This window comes from Bubalus kerabau, chromosome 1 (assembly GCF_029407905.1).
Source record: "Bubalus kerabau isolate K-KA32 ecotype Philippines breed swamp buffalo chromosome 1, PCC_UOA_SB_1v2, whole genome shotgun sequence".
NCBI classification, from domain to species: domain Eukaryota; kingdom Metazoa; phylum Chordata; class Mammalia; order Artiodactyla; family Bovidae; genus Bubalus; species Bubalus kerabau.
In genome coordinates this window covers 12595995-12614045 of record NC_073624.1, presented here as the reverse complement: position 1 = coordinate 12614045, position 18051 = coordinate 12595995, and the positions used below count along the sequence as shown (strand labels likewise).

Here is an 18051-nt window from a genome sequence, read left to right as displayed (position 1 = left end):
ATTCCCCTGGAATCCACTCCAGTATGCTTGCTGGAAAATCCTGTGGACAGAGGAACCTGGCAGGCTACAGTCCGTGGGGTCACACAGAGTGGGACACGAGTGAGCAACTAAGCACAAAAGTACTACCGCGTGCCAGGCTTTGTATGTAACCTGTCAGCTTTATGACCCAGTGGGACAGCATAGTGTCCTCATTTTATGGGTGAGAAAAGTAAAGCTCAAGAAAGCTATGGGACTTTCATGTCTATGCCAGTCCCCAGTCGTAAAATTCGGCTTCCCAAACTGTCTTTCTTGGACCATTAAGTCCCATAAGATACTCCAGTCAGAAAGGAATCCATTGTGAAATATGATTTAAAATCTATAGACATCCACTTCCTGAAAATACATGTTAGTACATGAAAGATGCTGAGTTCTGTCATCCTCTATTTGACTTGATTTCTCCCAACACGTACCAAACTTATTCACCTCCCAAACTGCCTTTTTCCATTCAACTTTGGTGCTCTATGAAACCAGTGCACTGAGGGACTATATACTAGGAAACTCTTGCTTTAGAAAATTTTTATAGGAAGCGGTCAAACGTGTGAATAAAAATTGTCATAACCATCATCACACCTCTTGTTTATGTTGGACTGGACAGATTCTTTTTCTCTTGGTATAGAAACAGAGGCTCGCAGGTTTATTACAGACACAAGATTACCTGGAGTAAATGCTTGTGCAGACATTCCAGAGCAGCATAGTGATTTGGGGGTGAACATTTTAAATTTGGGCGTCGGACCATGCAACTTGTCCAGGCCTCTCTTGGCCGGGTGGTGGCGGCCAGCCAGTTGTCTTCATCCACACCTATCACAGGTTGGTCTCTACCGCCTGGGTGATTTCCTTTCCAGTCCACCCATTTGCTGCGGGGCGAGAGTGAAGGCGGTGGTGTTATTCGAAATATGATGGTAGGTTATCTACCGTGAAATTGCCTCTGGTTAAATCCTGAGAGAGTGGATCACATCACTGGCATACCTGTACCAGGTGACATCATCGGGTAATTAGGCCCCACCCCACCTGGAGATAGTACTGTGAAAACCACTGGTCCAGCGATTCAGCCTTCTCTCCTTTGAGGCCAGTTTGGATCATTTTTCTTAATGAATCAATTATTTTGAAAGATTGTAACTACATCATAGTCTGCATTTATTAATCATTAATTTTCCCGCTTTTCTTGGCCAGTCAAAGATGGAGATGTATATGATCTGCTTGCATGCTCTGTTGTGTCTAACTCTTTGTGACCCCATGGTCTATAGCCTGCCAGGCTCATCTGTCCATGGGATTTTCTAGGCAAGAATACTGAAGTGGGTTGCCATTTCCTCCTCCAGGGGATCTTCCCAATCCAGTGATCGAATCCCCGTCTCTCGCATTATGGGCAGATTCTTTACCACTGAGCCGTCAGGGAAACTCTGGAGATATATCTATATATATCTCGATGAAAACAGTAACAAGTAGTAAATAGTGATTAAAATGTGGTTAACTTTTTAAAGGAATAGTTGATCTTTTAGTAAGTGTGTTTAGCCTTTTGGTGGTAAATGCCTGATTTCCACTGACTTTGGTATTTTATTATTAAAAGTGGCTTTTTACAGCGAATTCCCTGGCAGTCCAGTGGTTAGGACTCCATGCTCTCACTGCCGAGGGCCGGGATTCAGTCCCTGGCTGGGGGAACTAAGATCCTACAAGCCACGCAAAGCAGCCAAAAAAAAAAAGAAGAAAAAAAAGTGGCTTATAAAATCCTCCTCACAACTCTCATGAATCTTCAGGGAATCACCAATCTAGTCTTTTCATTTCATCAATGAGGGCACTTAGGTCCTGATGGTTTAGATACCTCACACATGCAGTCGTCCAGCTGCAGTGGGGCCCTCCCCTCTAGCCCTCCGTGGGGCCCTCTATTCCCTCTCCTTGCCTGTCTCCTGCCTTTGGACCTACAGTTTCAGCAGGAAGTGCTTTACTGCGCATCTGCTGGCTGTCCGGGGCTGTCAGGCTGCACTGTTATCATCCCTTTCTGGGCAATGGCTTCCAAAAGGGTTGACCAGTCTTTCCGCAAGGTGGCATAGCTCCTGCCACCCTCCCCTGTGGGTGAGCATGGACAGAACATGGGAAGGCTGCCTGTGGTCTCTTCTTTGACCAGCTTCCCTCCCCAGCCTTCAGCTGGCAGCTCAGAGTCTCAGAGGCCAGAAGTGGCTCTCCAGCCCAGCAGGCTTAGTCATCGCTCTGCTGTTCAGATGGGGAGTGGACAGCTGGCGGGCTGGGCTTCATGACATAACTGCCCTCAGAAACCGTCCTGTCAGCTAAAATCATGAGACTCTGACTAGCAAACCCCACTAATTAACAAACCTCAATGGCAGTGCATTCGCTTACCGTCGGTATTCGGTCTACTGACCGAACACTGTCTGCTACTCTGCTCCCCCTACAAAGCCAACATCGTTACAGAAAAGAAATGTGATGGATACAGAGTCAGATCAAAGCAAGTTGGAGTCCACGGGTCATGTCGCGTGGGCTCCGTGACTTGTTATCTCTCTCCGGAGGGCTGGGATTCTGACTTCCCTTCTCAGGCTCTACCCCACCCCTTTTTTTCCTCTAACAGTTTTATTGAGATATAGTTCATATACCGTGTAACTCATAATTTTAAAAATATGAATTTGTTGTCAGTGATGGGTCTTAGTTGCAGCACTCCAGCTTAGTTGCTCCAGTTGCATATGGGATGTTGGTTTTCTGACCAGGGATTGAACCTGGGTCCCCTGCATTGGAAGGTGGATTCTTAACCTCTGGACCACAAGGGAAGTCCCTATAATTCACCCAATTAATGGTTACAAGTCAATAGTGCTTAGTATATTCATAGAGTGGTCATCCATAACTATCAATTTAATATTAATAGGTTTTCGTCACCACTAAGGGAAACCCCTCACCTAATAGCCTCACTACCCCCAGTCCCCAGCCCCCAGGAAATGCTAGTCTAATCTGTCTCTCTGGATCTGCCCATTCAGATAGACTCTCTCTATATGAGGACTCTCTTCATATAGAGAGACTTGTACTGTACGTGGCCGTCTTGTCTGGCTTCTGTTACTTAGCATTACGTTTTCAAGGCCCATCTGTGTGGCAGCGTTTGTATCAGAACTTCATTCCTTTTTCTGGCTGAGTAATCTTCCCCTGTGTGGTTGGACCTCATTATCTCATCCTCGGAAATGGGTGTTTGGGCTGTTTCTGCTTTCAGCTCCTGGGAATAATGCTGCTGTGGACGTTTGTTTGCAGATCAGACCTGCCTTTTTTCAGGGCCCTGAACCCCCACCGTCACACATGCGGAAGTACGAGCCACCTGTGCCAGGGTTACTGCAGAGGCTGAGATGCAGAGGGTTAGGGTTAGGGTTACCCCCCTCAAATGGGAGTAATGTCCCCCACTAGGATTTCACCAGATGGGGCTCTGGTCCCTTCCTCTGCCCAGAGAAATCTCTTATCCAGAGTTGGGAGCCCCTTGATTCCCAAGAGGAGCTCACTTGAGGGGCATGTATGAGCAAGAATCAAGAGGCAGTAGAGACTCTAAACAGGAGTCCAGAGTGCAGGTCTCAATTGTCCTGCTGGGTGGAGGTCACATGGTCCTGCCAGGTGTGCTGGTCTTGAAAGTGTGAATCTGGCCGAGCAGCAGCCTGGTCCACGCTCATACCAGTGCTGGGCTGCCCCACTGCCCAGGGGGGTGGACCACCTTCACGCCCTCTACGTCTCAGCCTCTGCAGTAACCTGGCGCAGGTGGCTCGTACTTCCGCATGTCTCTCTCCTCCAGGGACCCCTTTCCATCTTTGCATCAACACTGGTACAAACATCTCCAGTGCTTATAGGATAAATGAAGGAACATATGGCGCCAGGCTTAGCTGCTCTGAGCACTTGTTCCCTTGGATAATTAAGATGTGCAAGGAGTCCCGAGGAGGGAGCTGTAACTCTGCCTGGAGAAATTGTAGACGCCTAGAGAGGGATTTGAGAAGAGCCTTAAAGGATGAACTAGAATTTGCTGGGTGGGGAAGAAAGGAAAAGGCCTTCCAACCAGGAATCTGTTTGCAAAGGCAGAGAGGAGTGTGTGTGGGTGGAGGGCAGGTGTGACTGGGAGAGGGGTGAGGCGAGGCCGGGAAGCCAGGTTTTGTCCAGAAGCCTCTGGGAACCCTCAGAGGTGTAAGGCGGCAGTGTGGCATGGTCAGATCTGTCTTTAGAAACTTTCCCCCCCCTCCCCCAGTTTCTATTTATTTATTTGGCTGCACCAAGTCTCAGTTGCAGCATGTGGGGTCTTAGATCTTCTTTGCAGCCTGCGGGATCTTTAGTTACAGCGTGCGAACTCTTATTTGCAGTGGAGTCTTAGCCATTGGATTGTGAGGCCAGTCCCCGGATCTGTCTTTAGAAAGACACTTCTGCAGGCAGTGTGAGGAAATCAGTGGTGGGAGATGCCTCCATCCTGTTGGGAGGCTCTGTGAGGCCAGCGAGGCCTGGCAGAGGCCCTGTCATGGTGCAAGGCAGTGGACGTTCCCAGGTGAGCACCCACAGGCAGTATTCACACCCCTAGATGCCCTCCCATTTCCACAGCGTTCATTGCTGTGTGTCCTTGGGGAGTCAGTTTACCTCTCTGGGCTTTAATAGTGTCAACTCTGAAAGGAAAAGGTTCAACAGGTATTCTCTCCTCTGCTTGTGACTGGACGTTTCAAGTCTGTCTTTGGCCATGGATGCGCTGTGGCCCTGGCAGTAACCAGTGCTCCTCCCTGGGCCTTAATCCTGCTGGATGGTGAGAAGGGGGCAAAGGGCAGTGCTGACCAGCCTGAGTCCTACATCCCTGCCCGACACAATGCTCCAAAGCTTCAGTTCAGTTCAGTTCAGTCGCTCAGTCGTGTCCAACTCTTTGCGACCCCATGAATCGCAGCACGCCAGGCTTCCCTGTCCATCACCAAGGCTTGGAGGGACACAAACCAAGGTGGGGTCACCATCAAGGCCTGGGGAGTAAGAAGGTGCTGACTGGTCCCTCAGGGGACCCCTGCCTAGAGCCTAAGACGGGTGAGGGGTGGCTGGAGGGTGGCTTTGGACTGAATCAGGGCTTTACCACCCGGGATATGGACACTTCCATCCACCCGCCTGAGTTTCCCCTGTGGCTCAGGCCATGGGGCAGATGAGGGCGGCCAGCTCCCTCCTCCCTCGTCCTTCCCCTGTCCCAGCCCCCGTGGCCTCTGGCCCCCTGGCTGAACAAGCAGACTTCTGGGGGTGTCCCCCCCAACCCTCTGTTTTCTATGGACTCAAGAGTCTCCCGAGGAGGGGCGGGGAGGGGCAGGAAGGGGGGCAGCTTGGAGGAGACAACTGAGTCTTGTAAACAGGACTCAGGAATTTCCCCAGAAGTGGCACAATGTCCCCATTCTTTCCTTCCAAGCAGCCCCAGGCCGCCCCCAACCTAGCAGCCTGCATTCTCTCTCCCACCCACCCCAGCCCCCCACTCACATTCCAGGGAGTGATGGCTGCTCCCTGAGGTCCCCAGGCCGCCGAGCCCAGGAGGAACCAAGTTCTGAGGGGATGGGGTGACAGGCTCTCCAAGTGGGGACGGGGGACCCCTCCAGCTGCACCTCAGGTCTTGGCAGTCCCATCGGGGGGTGGGCTCTGACTGGTCCCTTCTCTCTCCCACCACCACCATCCCTCCCTCCAGAGCTCTTGCTGAAGGCCTTCTATGTGGGAAGGCCTTCCAGTTCAGGTAGCCCCTCCTCTGTCTCCCTAAGGCCACTGGGATTTGGTATCTGATGGGGGGAAGGGAGGGCCTGTTCGTGTGGCCTGATGGGGTCCACCTCCCATAATCTAGAGATGGGGGGCGTGGGGAGAGGGGAGAGTAAGATGGGGTCACCTGAAGTGCTGTGTTCAGATGATTCGGGACAGGTTCCCCCTCCCCCCCCTCCCCCGCTCTCCACCCTTCTACCCACTGGAGTCCTGGCTTCCTGCCCATTCCCTCTCCCCTAGGGGGTCACTGTGCTTCCCAGCTCAGTCCTGTGCCCACCAGCCCTCAGCCTAGAGGGGGAGGGGACCTGCTTGCTCCTACTTTCCCTTGGCTGGCCCTGAGCCCCAGGCACCTGAGCGGTGGTCCATGAGAGGCTCTGACTCTCGGGAGAGCCAGCCTCAGGACCCTCTGCCAGCTGAGGGGGCAGCTCAAAGACCAGGGGGGTGAGGTTTCACCCAGGCCAGACAGCCACACGGCTTTCCTCTTTTGAGACTGAAGGCGTGCGTGTGTGCTAAGTCGCTTCAGTCATGTCTGACTCTTTGCAACTCCATGGACTGTAGCCCACCAGGCTCCTCTGTCCGTGGGATTTTCCAGGCAAGAATACTGGAGTGGGTTGCCATGCCCTCCTCCATGAGACCAAAGGGAAAGGGGCCAAACCGGCTGAAACCCAGCCTGACGCCTCCCTCCCGCCACTCTGTCCTGCCCCGTAACCCCCCTTGCCTGGGGGGTGCAGACCAGCCTCCTTCCTGTGTGGGAAGAGCCGGGAGTGTATGTGTGTGTGTGTGCATGTACATGCGTGTGTGCATCTGTATGTGAACACGTGCAAGGCCAGAAAAACAGACCAGGCCTCGGGGCCAGGCCACGCAGCCACGGACGCGAGGATGGGAAAGGGGCCAACGTGGACTGTGACCTTGAACAGTGAGGCGAGCTGGGCTGGGCAGGCCAGGCCTCTGTCTCACACTCACTCCTCCCCATCCCCGCAGTTCCGCGGCCGTGTCAACCTGCACGTGTTTGAGGACTGGTGTGGCAGCTCCGTCCAGCAGCTGCGGAGGAACCTCCACTTCCCCCTGTACCCCCACGTGAGTGCCTCCTGCCCCCTCCTGCCCCGCTCCTGGCTCTCACCACTCCTCTCCCCCCGCAACTTCTGCCTTCCTCCTCTTCCCTTGTTTTTTTTGGTTCACTTCCTTTCCTTTTATCCCATGGATGCCCTTCATCTGCCCACACTATCTCCCTTGTTCCCTCCTGAGAGATCCTGTCCATTCCCCTACCTTCCTCATGGCTCACAATATGGTTTCCCCAGGGGCCATCACATCCAGTTGCGCGGTTCTGCACTGTTCAAGGTCTGAATAAAGAAGCACGTGGGAGCCTGTACCCAGGTTCCACCTGCCTCCCTCCCATTGTCCCACCAGCCCTGAGCAGACCTGTTGCTTCACTTTCCTCTTCCCTCCCTGGGTAATGATCCCCCACTTTCCTGGCACAGATCCGCACAACCCTAAGGAAGCTGGCTGTGTCTCCCAAGTGGACCAACTACGGCCTCCGCATCTTTGGCTACCTGCACCCCTTCACGGATGGTGAGGCCAGCCCCACATCCTGCCCTTCCCCTTCCTGTCCGAGTTCTCGGGGTGCCTGGGCATGTCGCCTGCCCTGGGCTGGCTGGACTCTTAGTCCGCTTTCAGGGGAGCAGGGTTTGGACGTGGTGAGGCCTCATGCACGCCCCCAGGTGGCCACTTCACACCCTGATCCGAGACTAGCTTACTCCTCTCTGTAAGTGTCCCCAGAGACTCCACAGAGTCTCCCAGGTATAGAAACCCCTGCTTTACAAAGTGGGCATGCTGGCACAAGGCCCCACAGAGAATTTAGTCTCTGAGACATGAGTGCCCCCTAGGGGAAGTCTCGTCCTGCCCTCACCTGGGAAAACCACCCCCCATGCCCAGGGGAGATCCAGTTTGCCATCGCTGCTGACGACAACGCAGAATTCTGGCTGAGCCGGGATGACCAGGTCTCCGGCCTGCAGCTGCTGGCCAGCGTGGGCAAGGTAGGGTCCGCTCAGCCCCACAGGCCCTCCCGTCCCCCCAGGAGCCAGGTCACACGCCTCCATCAGGTCACTCTTACAGAGGCATGGACAGGATGTGGGAGGGAACAGACCTGGAGAAGACTCAGGTCTAGGCCACACCCATCCTGGTCCTGGTGCCGGGGATTCATGTGGTTTCTCGGGTTGCACTGGGGGGAGCACTTCGAGGAAAGAGAGTTGCTTCTTGAGTGGTCCCGAGCCCTCTTCCATCCCTCAGCATTTCCCCTCCTCTGTCCTCCCACCTCCCTCCTTTCTCCTTGTCTCCTCACTCATCACTCCCACCCTCCCCCTCTCCCCACACCTCCAGACTGGAAAAGAGTGGACTGCCCCTGGAGAGTTCGCAAAATTCCGGAGTCAGATTTCGAAGCCAGTCAGGTGAGTATGGGTCGTGATGAGCAGCAGATCCTTCAACCTCCTTACGGAACAGAGGCAGGCTAGGAGCTGGGCCCCAGGAGGACCCCTCTGCCACCCACCCCCCATCACAGAGGCCCAGCAAGCCAGGGCCCCCTGCATTTCAGGAGAATGACAGAGACCTTCTGGACCACCTTTCTTCACTTTACAGATGGAGACCTGAAGCCCAGAGAGGGCTGTGACTTAATGAGAGTCACATGGATATTGGGTGGCACTCAGGGCTGGGAAACAGAACGGGTCTCCTTTCTCTCTGCCCGTTTTCTCCATCTCTGGAAAGATCTACAGCTGTGCAGCCCAAAGTCCCCCTGCGCTTTCTGTGCTGCACAAAATTCTGAATGGCGGGGACCCCTGAGCAGGCTGGAGGGAAGGCCCGTAGTGGCTGGGGAGTGAACTAACCCAGCCTCAGAGCGCCACCTGGTGGTCTGCACACACACATGCATGCACACACGCGCGCGCAAACACACACACACACACACACACACACACGGTGAGAACACTTGTGGGTTGATGGTTCCTGGAGTGGCTGGGGTGGGAACTAGCCCAGCCTCAGAGCGCCACCTGGTGGTACACATGCACGCGCGCACACACACCCACACCCACCCGCCCACAAGAACATGTGTGGCATTGATGGTGCCGGTGCTGGTGTTGATGGTGGTGAAACAGGCCAGCTTGCACAGAGCACTGGCTGTGCCAGCCCCTGTGGTCACCACTGCCCATGCGGCTCAGGGGAGCAACTGAGAACCGGGGCTGAGACCCAACTTCCTGGGTCCAAACCCCAATGGGGCCACTTATTACCTGGTGACTTTGGGCAAATTACCCAAGATTTCTGCACCTCAGCATTCTCATCTACAAACAGGGGTTAAGGGAGTTTGAATGTATAAAGCACTTAGCGTGGGCTCCCCAGGTGGCTCAGTGATGAAGAGTCCACCTACCGAAGCACAGAAGACACAGGTTCGATCCCTGGGTTGGGAAGATCCCTTGAAGTAGGAAATGGCAACCCGCTCCAGTATTCTTGCCTGGAAAATCCCGTGCACAGAGGAGCCTGGCGGGCTACAGTCTATAGGGTTGCAGAGTCAGACACAATTAAGTGTGCACACACACACACACACACACACACACACACACACGCACTTGGTGCTTACACATAGGAACAGCTCTCTGAGGATAGCACTGTTATTTCACATGACTCCCTGAGTGTTCTGGGAGGTTTGTGCCGTCATTATCCCATCTCACGGGAGGGAAAACTGGGGCTGCCCCGTCAGTAAGTGGTGATGGGGATTCTGACCCAGACGCTCAGCGGCAGGTCTGAGGGACCAGGAGCAAGGAGGGAGGGACCGGGCGTGTGTGGTGCTGGGAGGCAGGCCCTGTACCGTCTCTCCCGCCAGCCTGGCAGCTGCCCGCCGGTACTACTTCGAGGTGCTGCACAAGCAGAACGACCAGGGCACCGACCACGTGGAAGTCGCGGTGAGTGCTCGCTGTCCCCTCGGCACCCACCTGGCCGCCCCTCTGCCTGCTCCCTTGAACCTTGTTCCCAATCAGCCACCTCCGACCCTTCATGTCCACCCTCGCCTCTTTCCAGTGGCGGCGGAATGACCCCGGGGCCAAGTTCAGCATTATCAACTCTGCTTCCCTGTCCCTCTTCACAAGTGAGTGTCCTGCCCAGCCTGGGGACGAGGCCAGGTGGGCCAGCCTGCCAGGCTCTGCCCGTTGGGGGGTCTGGCATATGGAGGCCAGAACACGAACATGAAGGGTGCGGGATGAGGAGCAGAGGCCAAAGGAGCGCCGTGTTCAGAGGTCCTGAGCCGCCGGGGGTCAGTGACCTGGGAGAACCCTCTGCATGCTCTCAGAGTCCTTACCCCAGAACAATGCCCATCCACCCCCACACAGCATTGTCTGCATGATTCCAAGGCGCTCCAGAAACTGTGAGGCTCAGTCCAGGTGAAAAAAACTTCAGAGGGCGGCCAGGACCCTGCTTTGCAGATGAGCCGCCATGGTTCTTGCACAGCCGTGGCCAGGGGGAGAAAGCATGCTGACCTGCTTTCCGGCTGCAGCCCGTGGACTCTCCGATCACACTCATCATGGCTTGTGATTTCCTGTCTGGAGGCCCCACAGAGCAGTCTCCACTGGCGGGTGTAGCCCGCGTGGGCCCAGGTGTAGGAGGAGGGGGCGCAGCAGAGGCCCTAGCAAGAAGGCAAGGCGGGTCTAGAGGAGCCCAGGAGATGGTGGGCAGTATGTGTGGAGGGCAGGAAGGAGTAAGAAATGGCACGTTTGGCTCACAGAAGAGGGTGGTCGTGGGGAAGAGATAAGGTGGGTGAGGGGAGGCTGCCAGAGACCAAGCAAGAGGCCACAGGGTCAGAGCAGAAGCGCCAGAAGAAGGGAGAGTTGGAATCAGTGTGAACCAAGAATAAAGAAGCCCGCAGCAAATTCAGGTAGGAAACCTATAAGATGGGCCAGAGGTTGCCAGCCTCTAGCATAGAAGGAAAACTCTCTGTGGGCCAAGGCAATTTGAAGCCTCAGGCAGACAGCAAACACCCCCGGAGGCCAGAGGGAGGTGCTGAGCCTCAGGGTGCCCTGCTCACCCGGGCATGGGCTTAGGCCTACTGGGGAGCCTGAGGCAGACACCCTGCATTCACACTCAGCTTTGCCAGCCTGTCAGCTGTGTGATCTCAGGCACAAGACTTCACTTCTGTTTGCCCGAGTTCCTTGTCTGTAAAGTAGGAATCATGCTGTATTTAAGCCACAGTGGTGATGAGGATTAAAAGGGTTGATATTTGTAAGACACTCGGAACAGTGTCTGGCTTATGTAGGAAGTGCTTTTCACGTATTTGTTAAACTGAACATACTTCTAAGGACAGATTTCTAGCAGGTGGCAGTAAAACCTTTTGAGTAAGAGGTGGTTTTTTCCAGTTCACACAAAACTGTGGTGTGTGCCAGCCATGGGGCTGGTGGAGGGGGTCCAGGGGAGAGAAACAGCTGAAACCACAAGTTTTGGGGGCACGGCTTGTGGGGGGAGCAGGGATTGGGCACATCCTATACAGTACCAGGCTTCCCTGATGGCTCCAGCAGGTAAAGAATACACCTGCAATGCAGGAAACACAGGAGACGCAGGTTCGATCCCTGGGTCGGGAAGATTCCCTGGCAGAGGAGATGGCAACCTACTCCAGTAGTCTTGCCTGGAGAATCCCATAGACCGAGGAGCCTGGAGGGCTACAGTCAAAAGGATTGTAGCATCAGACACAACTAAACACACACACACACACACACACTGTACCAGGTTGTGGAGCGGCTGGTACCGGAACCTTGACCTGGCCCCTTCCTAGCCCCTCGAGAAGGCGGGGGCCTGGCTTCTGGGCTGGCTTCTCTGGGAGTCACGGCTGTCCTGCTCTTTCCTCCCTGGGCCCAGATGAGACCCTCCTGAGGATGGACGAGGTGGACCACATCCCGCAGACAGCAGCCAGCCACGTGTGCTCCCCAGACCCCCTTCCCACTGACGAACAACCACCTGCCGACATGCTGCGGCCCGACCCTCGGGACACTCTCTACAGAGGTAAGACCTCGCCGCGTACTTGACCTCTGGCCTGGGGATGTACTGCCAGGCCCATGGTGTCAGGGAGGAGACTCGGGAGGCTTCTGTCCTGCAGTGTCCCCAAACCAGAGGCTTTTTGCTTTCACATGTGTGAAATAGAACACATGTGCAGAACAGTGCAGAAATACAGATGGACCACGTCGCAGTTATTACAGATCATTACAGAGCAAACGAGACGGGACAAGAAGTAGAGCCAGAATCCAGACATGCCTCTGCAACCGCAGGCATCAGCTTCTCACTGGGTTCTAGCTCTTGTCCAATGAGAGAAGTGTGTCCCCACTAAGGCGTTGGGGCCTTAAACTGCCAGGGGCATTTACATCTTAAAAGTTGACGTGGACTTCCCTGAGGGTCCAGTGGCTAAGACTCCTCGCTCCCAAAGCAGGGGGCCCAGGTTTCATCCCTGGTTGGGGAACTAGATCCCACACACCACAGCTAAATAGTTCACATGCAGCAGCTAAGACCCAGAGCAGCCAAATAAACAAATAAATACTTTAAAATAAAAATTAAAAGATGATGTGTCCCCTTCCCCCCACCCCCACGCGCCCCCTCCATGACAAGTGGAAGGAAATTCAGTTACTGACGCTGCACTCGGGTAAGGCTCTGTGGCCTCTTGGAAGTTTCGAAACCTGTTTTGAGACTGGCCGTATACAGCGATCCCAGCGCTCTACTGTGCCTTTAGCCAGGGACTGTGTCCAAGCTCCTTATCTCCAAGGTGCCCTGTGAATGCCACCCCCACCCTCGAGGGGGGCCAGCTTGGTTTAGCAGCCTCAACCATGGGATGTGGACTCTCTTATGAGCAAAGACAGACACGTGCAGGCTCCAGGCTGCAGCCCGCAGCCCTCAGCCACCTCCTTCCACCCCCAGTGCCTCTGATCCCCAAGGCTCAGCTCCGACACGTCCTGCCTGACTGCCCCTACAAGCCCAGCTACCTGGTGGACGGGCTCCCTCTGCAGCGCTACCAGGGACTCCGGTTTGTAAGTCTCACCTGGGTGATGGGGGCTGGAATGGGAGGGGCTGGCTGAGGCTGACCCCTTCCTCCCCACGCCACACCCCGGAGGCCCTGGGCCCGGAGAACTGGCACTCCACTGTGCCCGGCCTTCCCACACCACAGTGCTGGTATTCCGCGGGTGCCCAGCCTGGATGGGCAGCCCTGTGGAGCCCAGCGCTGTGCAGTGTGTGGCCTGGCTGAGGCCTCCTACCCTCCGCCCGAGGGCAGTGGTATTTATTAAGCTATAGACGAGGCGCTGGGGAGGTGAACTGTGGAGGGGCTCGGCTTTAGAGAACCCAGAGCCTGTGTGGAGGCTGAGAGGTGGGGTGATGCTGGGCTCCTGGGCCCAGAGATGACGGCGGGGGAGATTGGAGGCAGGACAGAGGGCCGGGGCCAGCTGTGGGGCAGGGTTGAGAGGGTTTTGGTGGCCGTGGCCTAGAGCTGTGTTTGAAGGGGGGCAAAAAGCAGTGTAGGGAGTAGCGGGGGTTGGTCCTGGGGTGCAGTCGGCGGGAAAGGCCACAGGAGGAGAGGTGGGAGGTCTCGGCTGCAGCTGGATGAGCTGGGGCAGGAGATGGGAAGTGGGCACCGGGGAGCCCGGCTCGGGGGCACGTGGCACCCAGATCCCAGGAGGGGGTGTAAAGAGTGGCTGGAATCCAGATGCTTGGTCCACAGCAGCCCCATGCCTTCCTCCACCCCGCCAGATTCACCTTTCCTTCGTTTACCCTAATGACTACACCCGCCTGAGCCACATGGAGACCCAGAATAAGTGCTTCTACCAGGAAAATGCCTACTACCAAGACAGGTGAGGCGCCAAGTGGGGGAGCCAGGAGAGCTCCCTGGACCAAGAGGCTGTGAGGGCACTCCACCGGGGCCCTTGGCTTTTCCTGGGCGCTTCACACATGCACGCGCGCACACACACATATATGTACACACATGCACACACACTCACACCCCTCTCCCCTGTACCCCCGGCCAGCTGTGACCTCAGAGCTCCCCTCCTCCCCGCTGCAGGCTCAGCTTTCAAGACTACATCAAGATTGACCAGCCTCAGAAGCAGGGCCCAGAGAAGCCAGGTAGAGTGATGGCCGAGCCTCCGGGCCAGGCTGGAGGGTGACAGTCCAGACTGGGTCAGAACCGTCCCCAGGAGCTTAGAATGCAAACCCTGCAGCCCCTTCCCTCAGGCCTAAGAGATGGGGAGCAGCCCTTCACCCCCTTAATTTCCAAGACACAAGTTGGGACGTTTCGAAAGTGGGGTGGTCCAGAGGAGATTCAGGGCCCTGGCGACACGTCCTGAGGGCCCGAAGGCCTTGCCTGCCCTGCACTTAGGAAACTGCCCTACAGAAGCACTGTCCTCCCACGGCCTCTCACTTTGCGGGGTTGGGGCCTGACCCCGGCCATCCGCTGGGCCCCTGCTAGCACTTTCTGTCCCTCATGTCACCACCCTTGACAACAATGCATCCTGCCGATGGAGACGCTGGGTTAGTTGAGGCTGAGTAACTCACCCTGGGTCTTGCCGGGGACCTCTGCCCATCTCACCTCCCTGGTCTGCTGTCTTCTGGATCTTGCTGGGGAGACGTTGAAAACCCCATGTGAGGGATGGTTTTAACAGCAGGTTTCGAGGACAGCCTTCTAGAAGAATCCCAGTATGGAGAAGCGGCAGAGGACACCCCTGCCCCTGATGGCCAGAATGCCAGGATGCCAGTGGGGAAGTCAGGCCCCCCAACAGCCCCTGGGCAGGACGCCCCTGACCGCCGCCTCCGAAACCTGCGGAGACTCCTGGCTCGGGCCCAGGAGGGCCTGGCAGCGCCCCCTCCCTGGCAGAACTCCACAGCCTCCCTCCCCGTGAGGCCCAGCACCGCCCCTGCCCAGCCAGCAGACAAGAAGGCGAGGAAGCCCAGCCTCGAGCCCCACCAGGCTCCACAGCATCCTGACAAGTGGCCCCCGGGGCCCCTGGCTGGGCGCTCGCCACCAGTGAAGAGGCCCAGGCCCCCTGGTGCCAGTCCCGGGAAGATGCTCGGGCGGTCCCAGTGGCTGAACCAGGTCGAGTCGTACATCGCAGAGCAGAGAAGGGGCGATAGGATGGAGCCTCCAGACCCCAGGAGGGGCTGGCCCGAGGAGCAGGATGTGGTGGTGGCAGGAGCCGGCCAAGAAGGACAAACGGAGGGTGAGGCCGAGGGGGAGGATGAGGGGGAGGACGAGGAGGATGTGAGCGAGGTACTGGAGTACCTGTCCATGTTCGACCCGGTGGTGAACTGGGAGCAGACCTTCAGCGCCCACGACCTGGACTTCCAAGCGCTGCGGACGGACTGGATCGACCTGAGCTGTAACACGTCGGGCAACCTGCTGCTTCCAGAGCAGGAGGCACTCGAGGTCACGCGGGTCTTCCTGAAGAAGCTCAACCAGAGGATCCGGGGGTAAGGTAAAGGGCTCTCGGGCCGGGCGGGGAGGGGCGCGCAAGGATGCGGGCCTTCAGGCCTTGCTCCCAGCATCGGGCACGGTCTGAAACCCTCAGGCCTGGCCCTGGCCCCGGGCTGAGCTCTGGGAAGGCGCTCGTGCAAGGAGCCGGTAAAGAGGTGGAACTAGCAAAGCTGGCCCTAAAAAGACACCCTGAGACCCCAAATGTGGGCTGGAAGGGCGGCGGCAGAAGGCACGACTGAGCACTTGGTTTTTTTCATCCATTCATTTGTTTTTAACCCACTGATGTTTTCTAATTGAGATAAAAGGAATATATCATTTAATTCACCATTTAGGAGTGTACAGTTGAGTGGGTTTTAAGTATATTTAGAATGTTGTGCAGCCACCACCCCATCTGATTCTAGAATGTTTTCATCGCTTTTAAAAGAAATCCGGTTAGCAGTTTACCTCCTTCCTCCCGGGCTCCGGCAACCACTGCTCTGCTTGGTCTCTGTAGATTTACCTATGCCAGACATTTCACATGGGTCTGGCGTCTTCCACGTAGCAGATGCTTCTGAGGCTCATGCACATTGTAGAGTGTATCAGTGCTTCATGTCTTTGTACAGCTGTCTCATATTCCACTGTCTGGGCAGACTACATGTCTGTTTATTCATCAGCTGATGGACATTTGGGTTGTCTCCACTTTTTGGTCTTATGAATGATGCTGCTATGAACATTCATGTACAGGGTATTTGCGTGACCCTGTTTTCAGTTCTCCTGTCTAAATTCCTTGGGATTGAATGGCTGGGTCATAGAGTAACTCTAGGTTTAACATTTTGAGGAGCTGCCAACTCTTTTGCAAATCATCTGTACCATTTTACGTTCCCATCAGCGGTGTATAAAGGCTCCAGTTTCTCCATAGTCTCATCAATTCTAATTTTCCTTTTTTTAAAAATAGCCACAAAAGTGGATGTGGAGTGGTATTGCACTGTGATTTCATTTCCCTTGTGACTAGTGACGTTGGGCCAACCAGTCAGCATTTCCAATTGTCTGTCGTGTCTTTTCTTTTAAAATTATTCTTTTATTAGCCATACGTATTTAAAAAAATTTTTTTTGGCTGTGCTGGGTCTTTGTTGCTCTCTAGATGTGGCACGCAGGCTCAGTCACTGTGGCACACAGGCTCAGGAGTTGTGGTACACGGGCTTAGTTGCTCTGTGGTGTGTGAGATCTTTCAGGACTAGGGATCGAACCCACGTCCCCGGCATGGGCAGGCGGATTCTTAACCACTGGACCGCCGGGAAGTCCCCGTTGTCTTTCGCACTGTTGACTGAACAGAGCTGTGAAGTAACGAGGGTTAGTTTCTGAAGGAATCTCTTCACTGTGACTCATGCCTCCACCTTATGTGCTGAATACTTAGGGTCTTAGAGCTCTAAGAAACTAGCTCATCCATCTCTATGGATCCTTTTTTTAAACATGATTGCAGTGCCCACTGGAGCGGGTAGGCATCGTGTGAGCATGTTAACCAGCTGCAAAGCTGGGCAAAGCCCGGGGTGTCCTGACGCACGGGGTGGAGTGACAGAAGCCTCCCACCCTTTCCTCCAGGAGGTACCAGCTTCAGCGCATTGTGAATATAGAGAAGCGGCAGGACCACCTCCGTGGGGGCCGCTACCTCCTGGAGCTCGAGCTGCTGGAGCAAGGCCAGCGCCTGGTGCGGCTCTCGGAGTTCGTGTCCACGCGCGGCTGGCAGGGCGCTGATGCTGTGGGCGGGAAGGAGGCCGAGGCCCTGAACCTGCAGGGCCTGGTGTGGAGCCCTCATGACTTCCAGAGGCACGGCCCGGGTGCCCGGGCCCCAGAGCCCAAGCTGTGCTGGCCCCAGGGCTTCTCCTGGAACCACCGCGCCGTGGTCCACTTCATCGTGCCGGGTGAGCCTCCCACTGCCTAGGCGGCCTTGGCCGAGCAGAGGCCTCATGAGATAGTGAGCACCTGGTCTCTGCTCCCTGATGTGATCTCACAGAACCTGGGGGAAAGGCCACCGTGGGAAACGGGCTCATGGGAGCAAAGTAACTGGTCTCAGGTGACCTGGGCCATCAGGGCGGGAGCTGAGAAGGACAGCTGACCGGCAGCTCTTCCTATGGAACCTGCATGCAGGGTTGGGTGTGAACAATGGCCGGGGCTGCTGGCCTGGGGCAGTGAGACAGGGAGGGGCTTGGGGAGCCGGGTGGCTGGTTTTCATAATGAGAGAGGGAGAGGGGAGCTGGTCACAGGAGTAGAACAGGTTGGAGGGGGTCAGACAGGAAGTGCACAGTGATCATGGGATGGGCAGCTGGTGGGTTGGACTGTCAGGGCCCAGGAGCGTTACTATGAGTGTGGATGACAAGCTCCAACTCCAGGCCTTCTGCGGGGCCCTCCCTGGGAGGCTGTGCAGGGATGGGGTGGAAAGGCCCCGGTACCAGGAGCTCTCTGCTGCTCTCCGACCCCCACTGCCCTGCTAACCTTTTCTTGTAGCCTCATTGCCCTGAGCAAAGGTCCAATGGGACTCCTGACCACGCAGGACCTGGGAGTAAAGAGGCGCTCCTTTGCATTACTCTGCTTCTTTCTCCCCACCCTGCTGGGCAGTGAAGAACCAGGCACGCTGGGTGCAGCAATTCATCAGAGACATGGAGACCCTGTCCCAGGTCACCAGCGACCCGCACTTCAACGTCATCATCACTGACTATAGCAGCGAGGACATGGACATCGAGACGGCCCTGAAGCAGTCCAAGCTGCGGAGGTGAGGGTGTTCCCGGCGGGGCGCAGCCTGAGCAGCCTCTTCCTGAAGTCCCATCAGTGCCCTGATTCCCAGTCTA

At 55.9% G+C, this 18051-nt stretch overlaps 1 protein-coding gene across 1 annotated transcript in view; it reads left to right on the top strand.

Annotated features, from left to right (window-relative positions):
• Window positions 1-18051, top strand: part of B4GALNT3 (beta-1,4-N-acetyl-galactosaminyltransferase 3) — a 95449-nt gene that overhangs the window by 73543 nt on the left and 3855 nt on the right. The window contains exons 4-16 of the mRNA XM_055568333.1: window positions 6739-6834; window positions 7236-7326; window positions 7690-7790; window positions 8134-8201; window positions 9623-9701; window positions 9817-9883; window positions 11641-11784; window positions 12688-12797; window positions 13513-13613; window positions 13823-13884; window positions 14421-15225; window positions 16808-17127; window positions 17822-17975. Of these exons, the coding sequence (XP_055424308.1) occupies window positions 6739-6834; window positions 7236-7326; window positions 7690-7790; window positions 8134-8201; window positions 9623-9701; window positions 9817-9883; window positions 11641-11784; window positions 12688-12797; window positions 13513-13613; window positions 13823-13884; window positions 14421-15225; window positions 16808-17127; window positions 17822-17975 (2198 nt within the window). The remainder of the gene's footprint in view (window positions 1-6738; window positions 6835-7235; window positions 7327-7689; window positions 7791-8133; window positions 8202-9622; window positions 9702-9816; window positions 9884-11640; window positions 11785-12687; window positions 12798-13512; window positions 13614-13822; window positions 13885-14420; window positions 15226-16807; window positions 17128-17821; window positions 17976-18051) is intronic.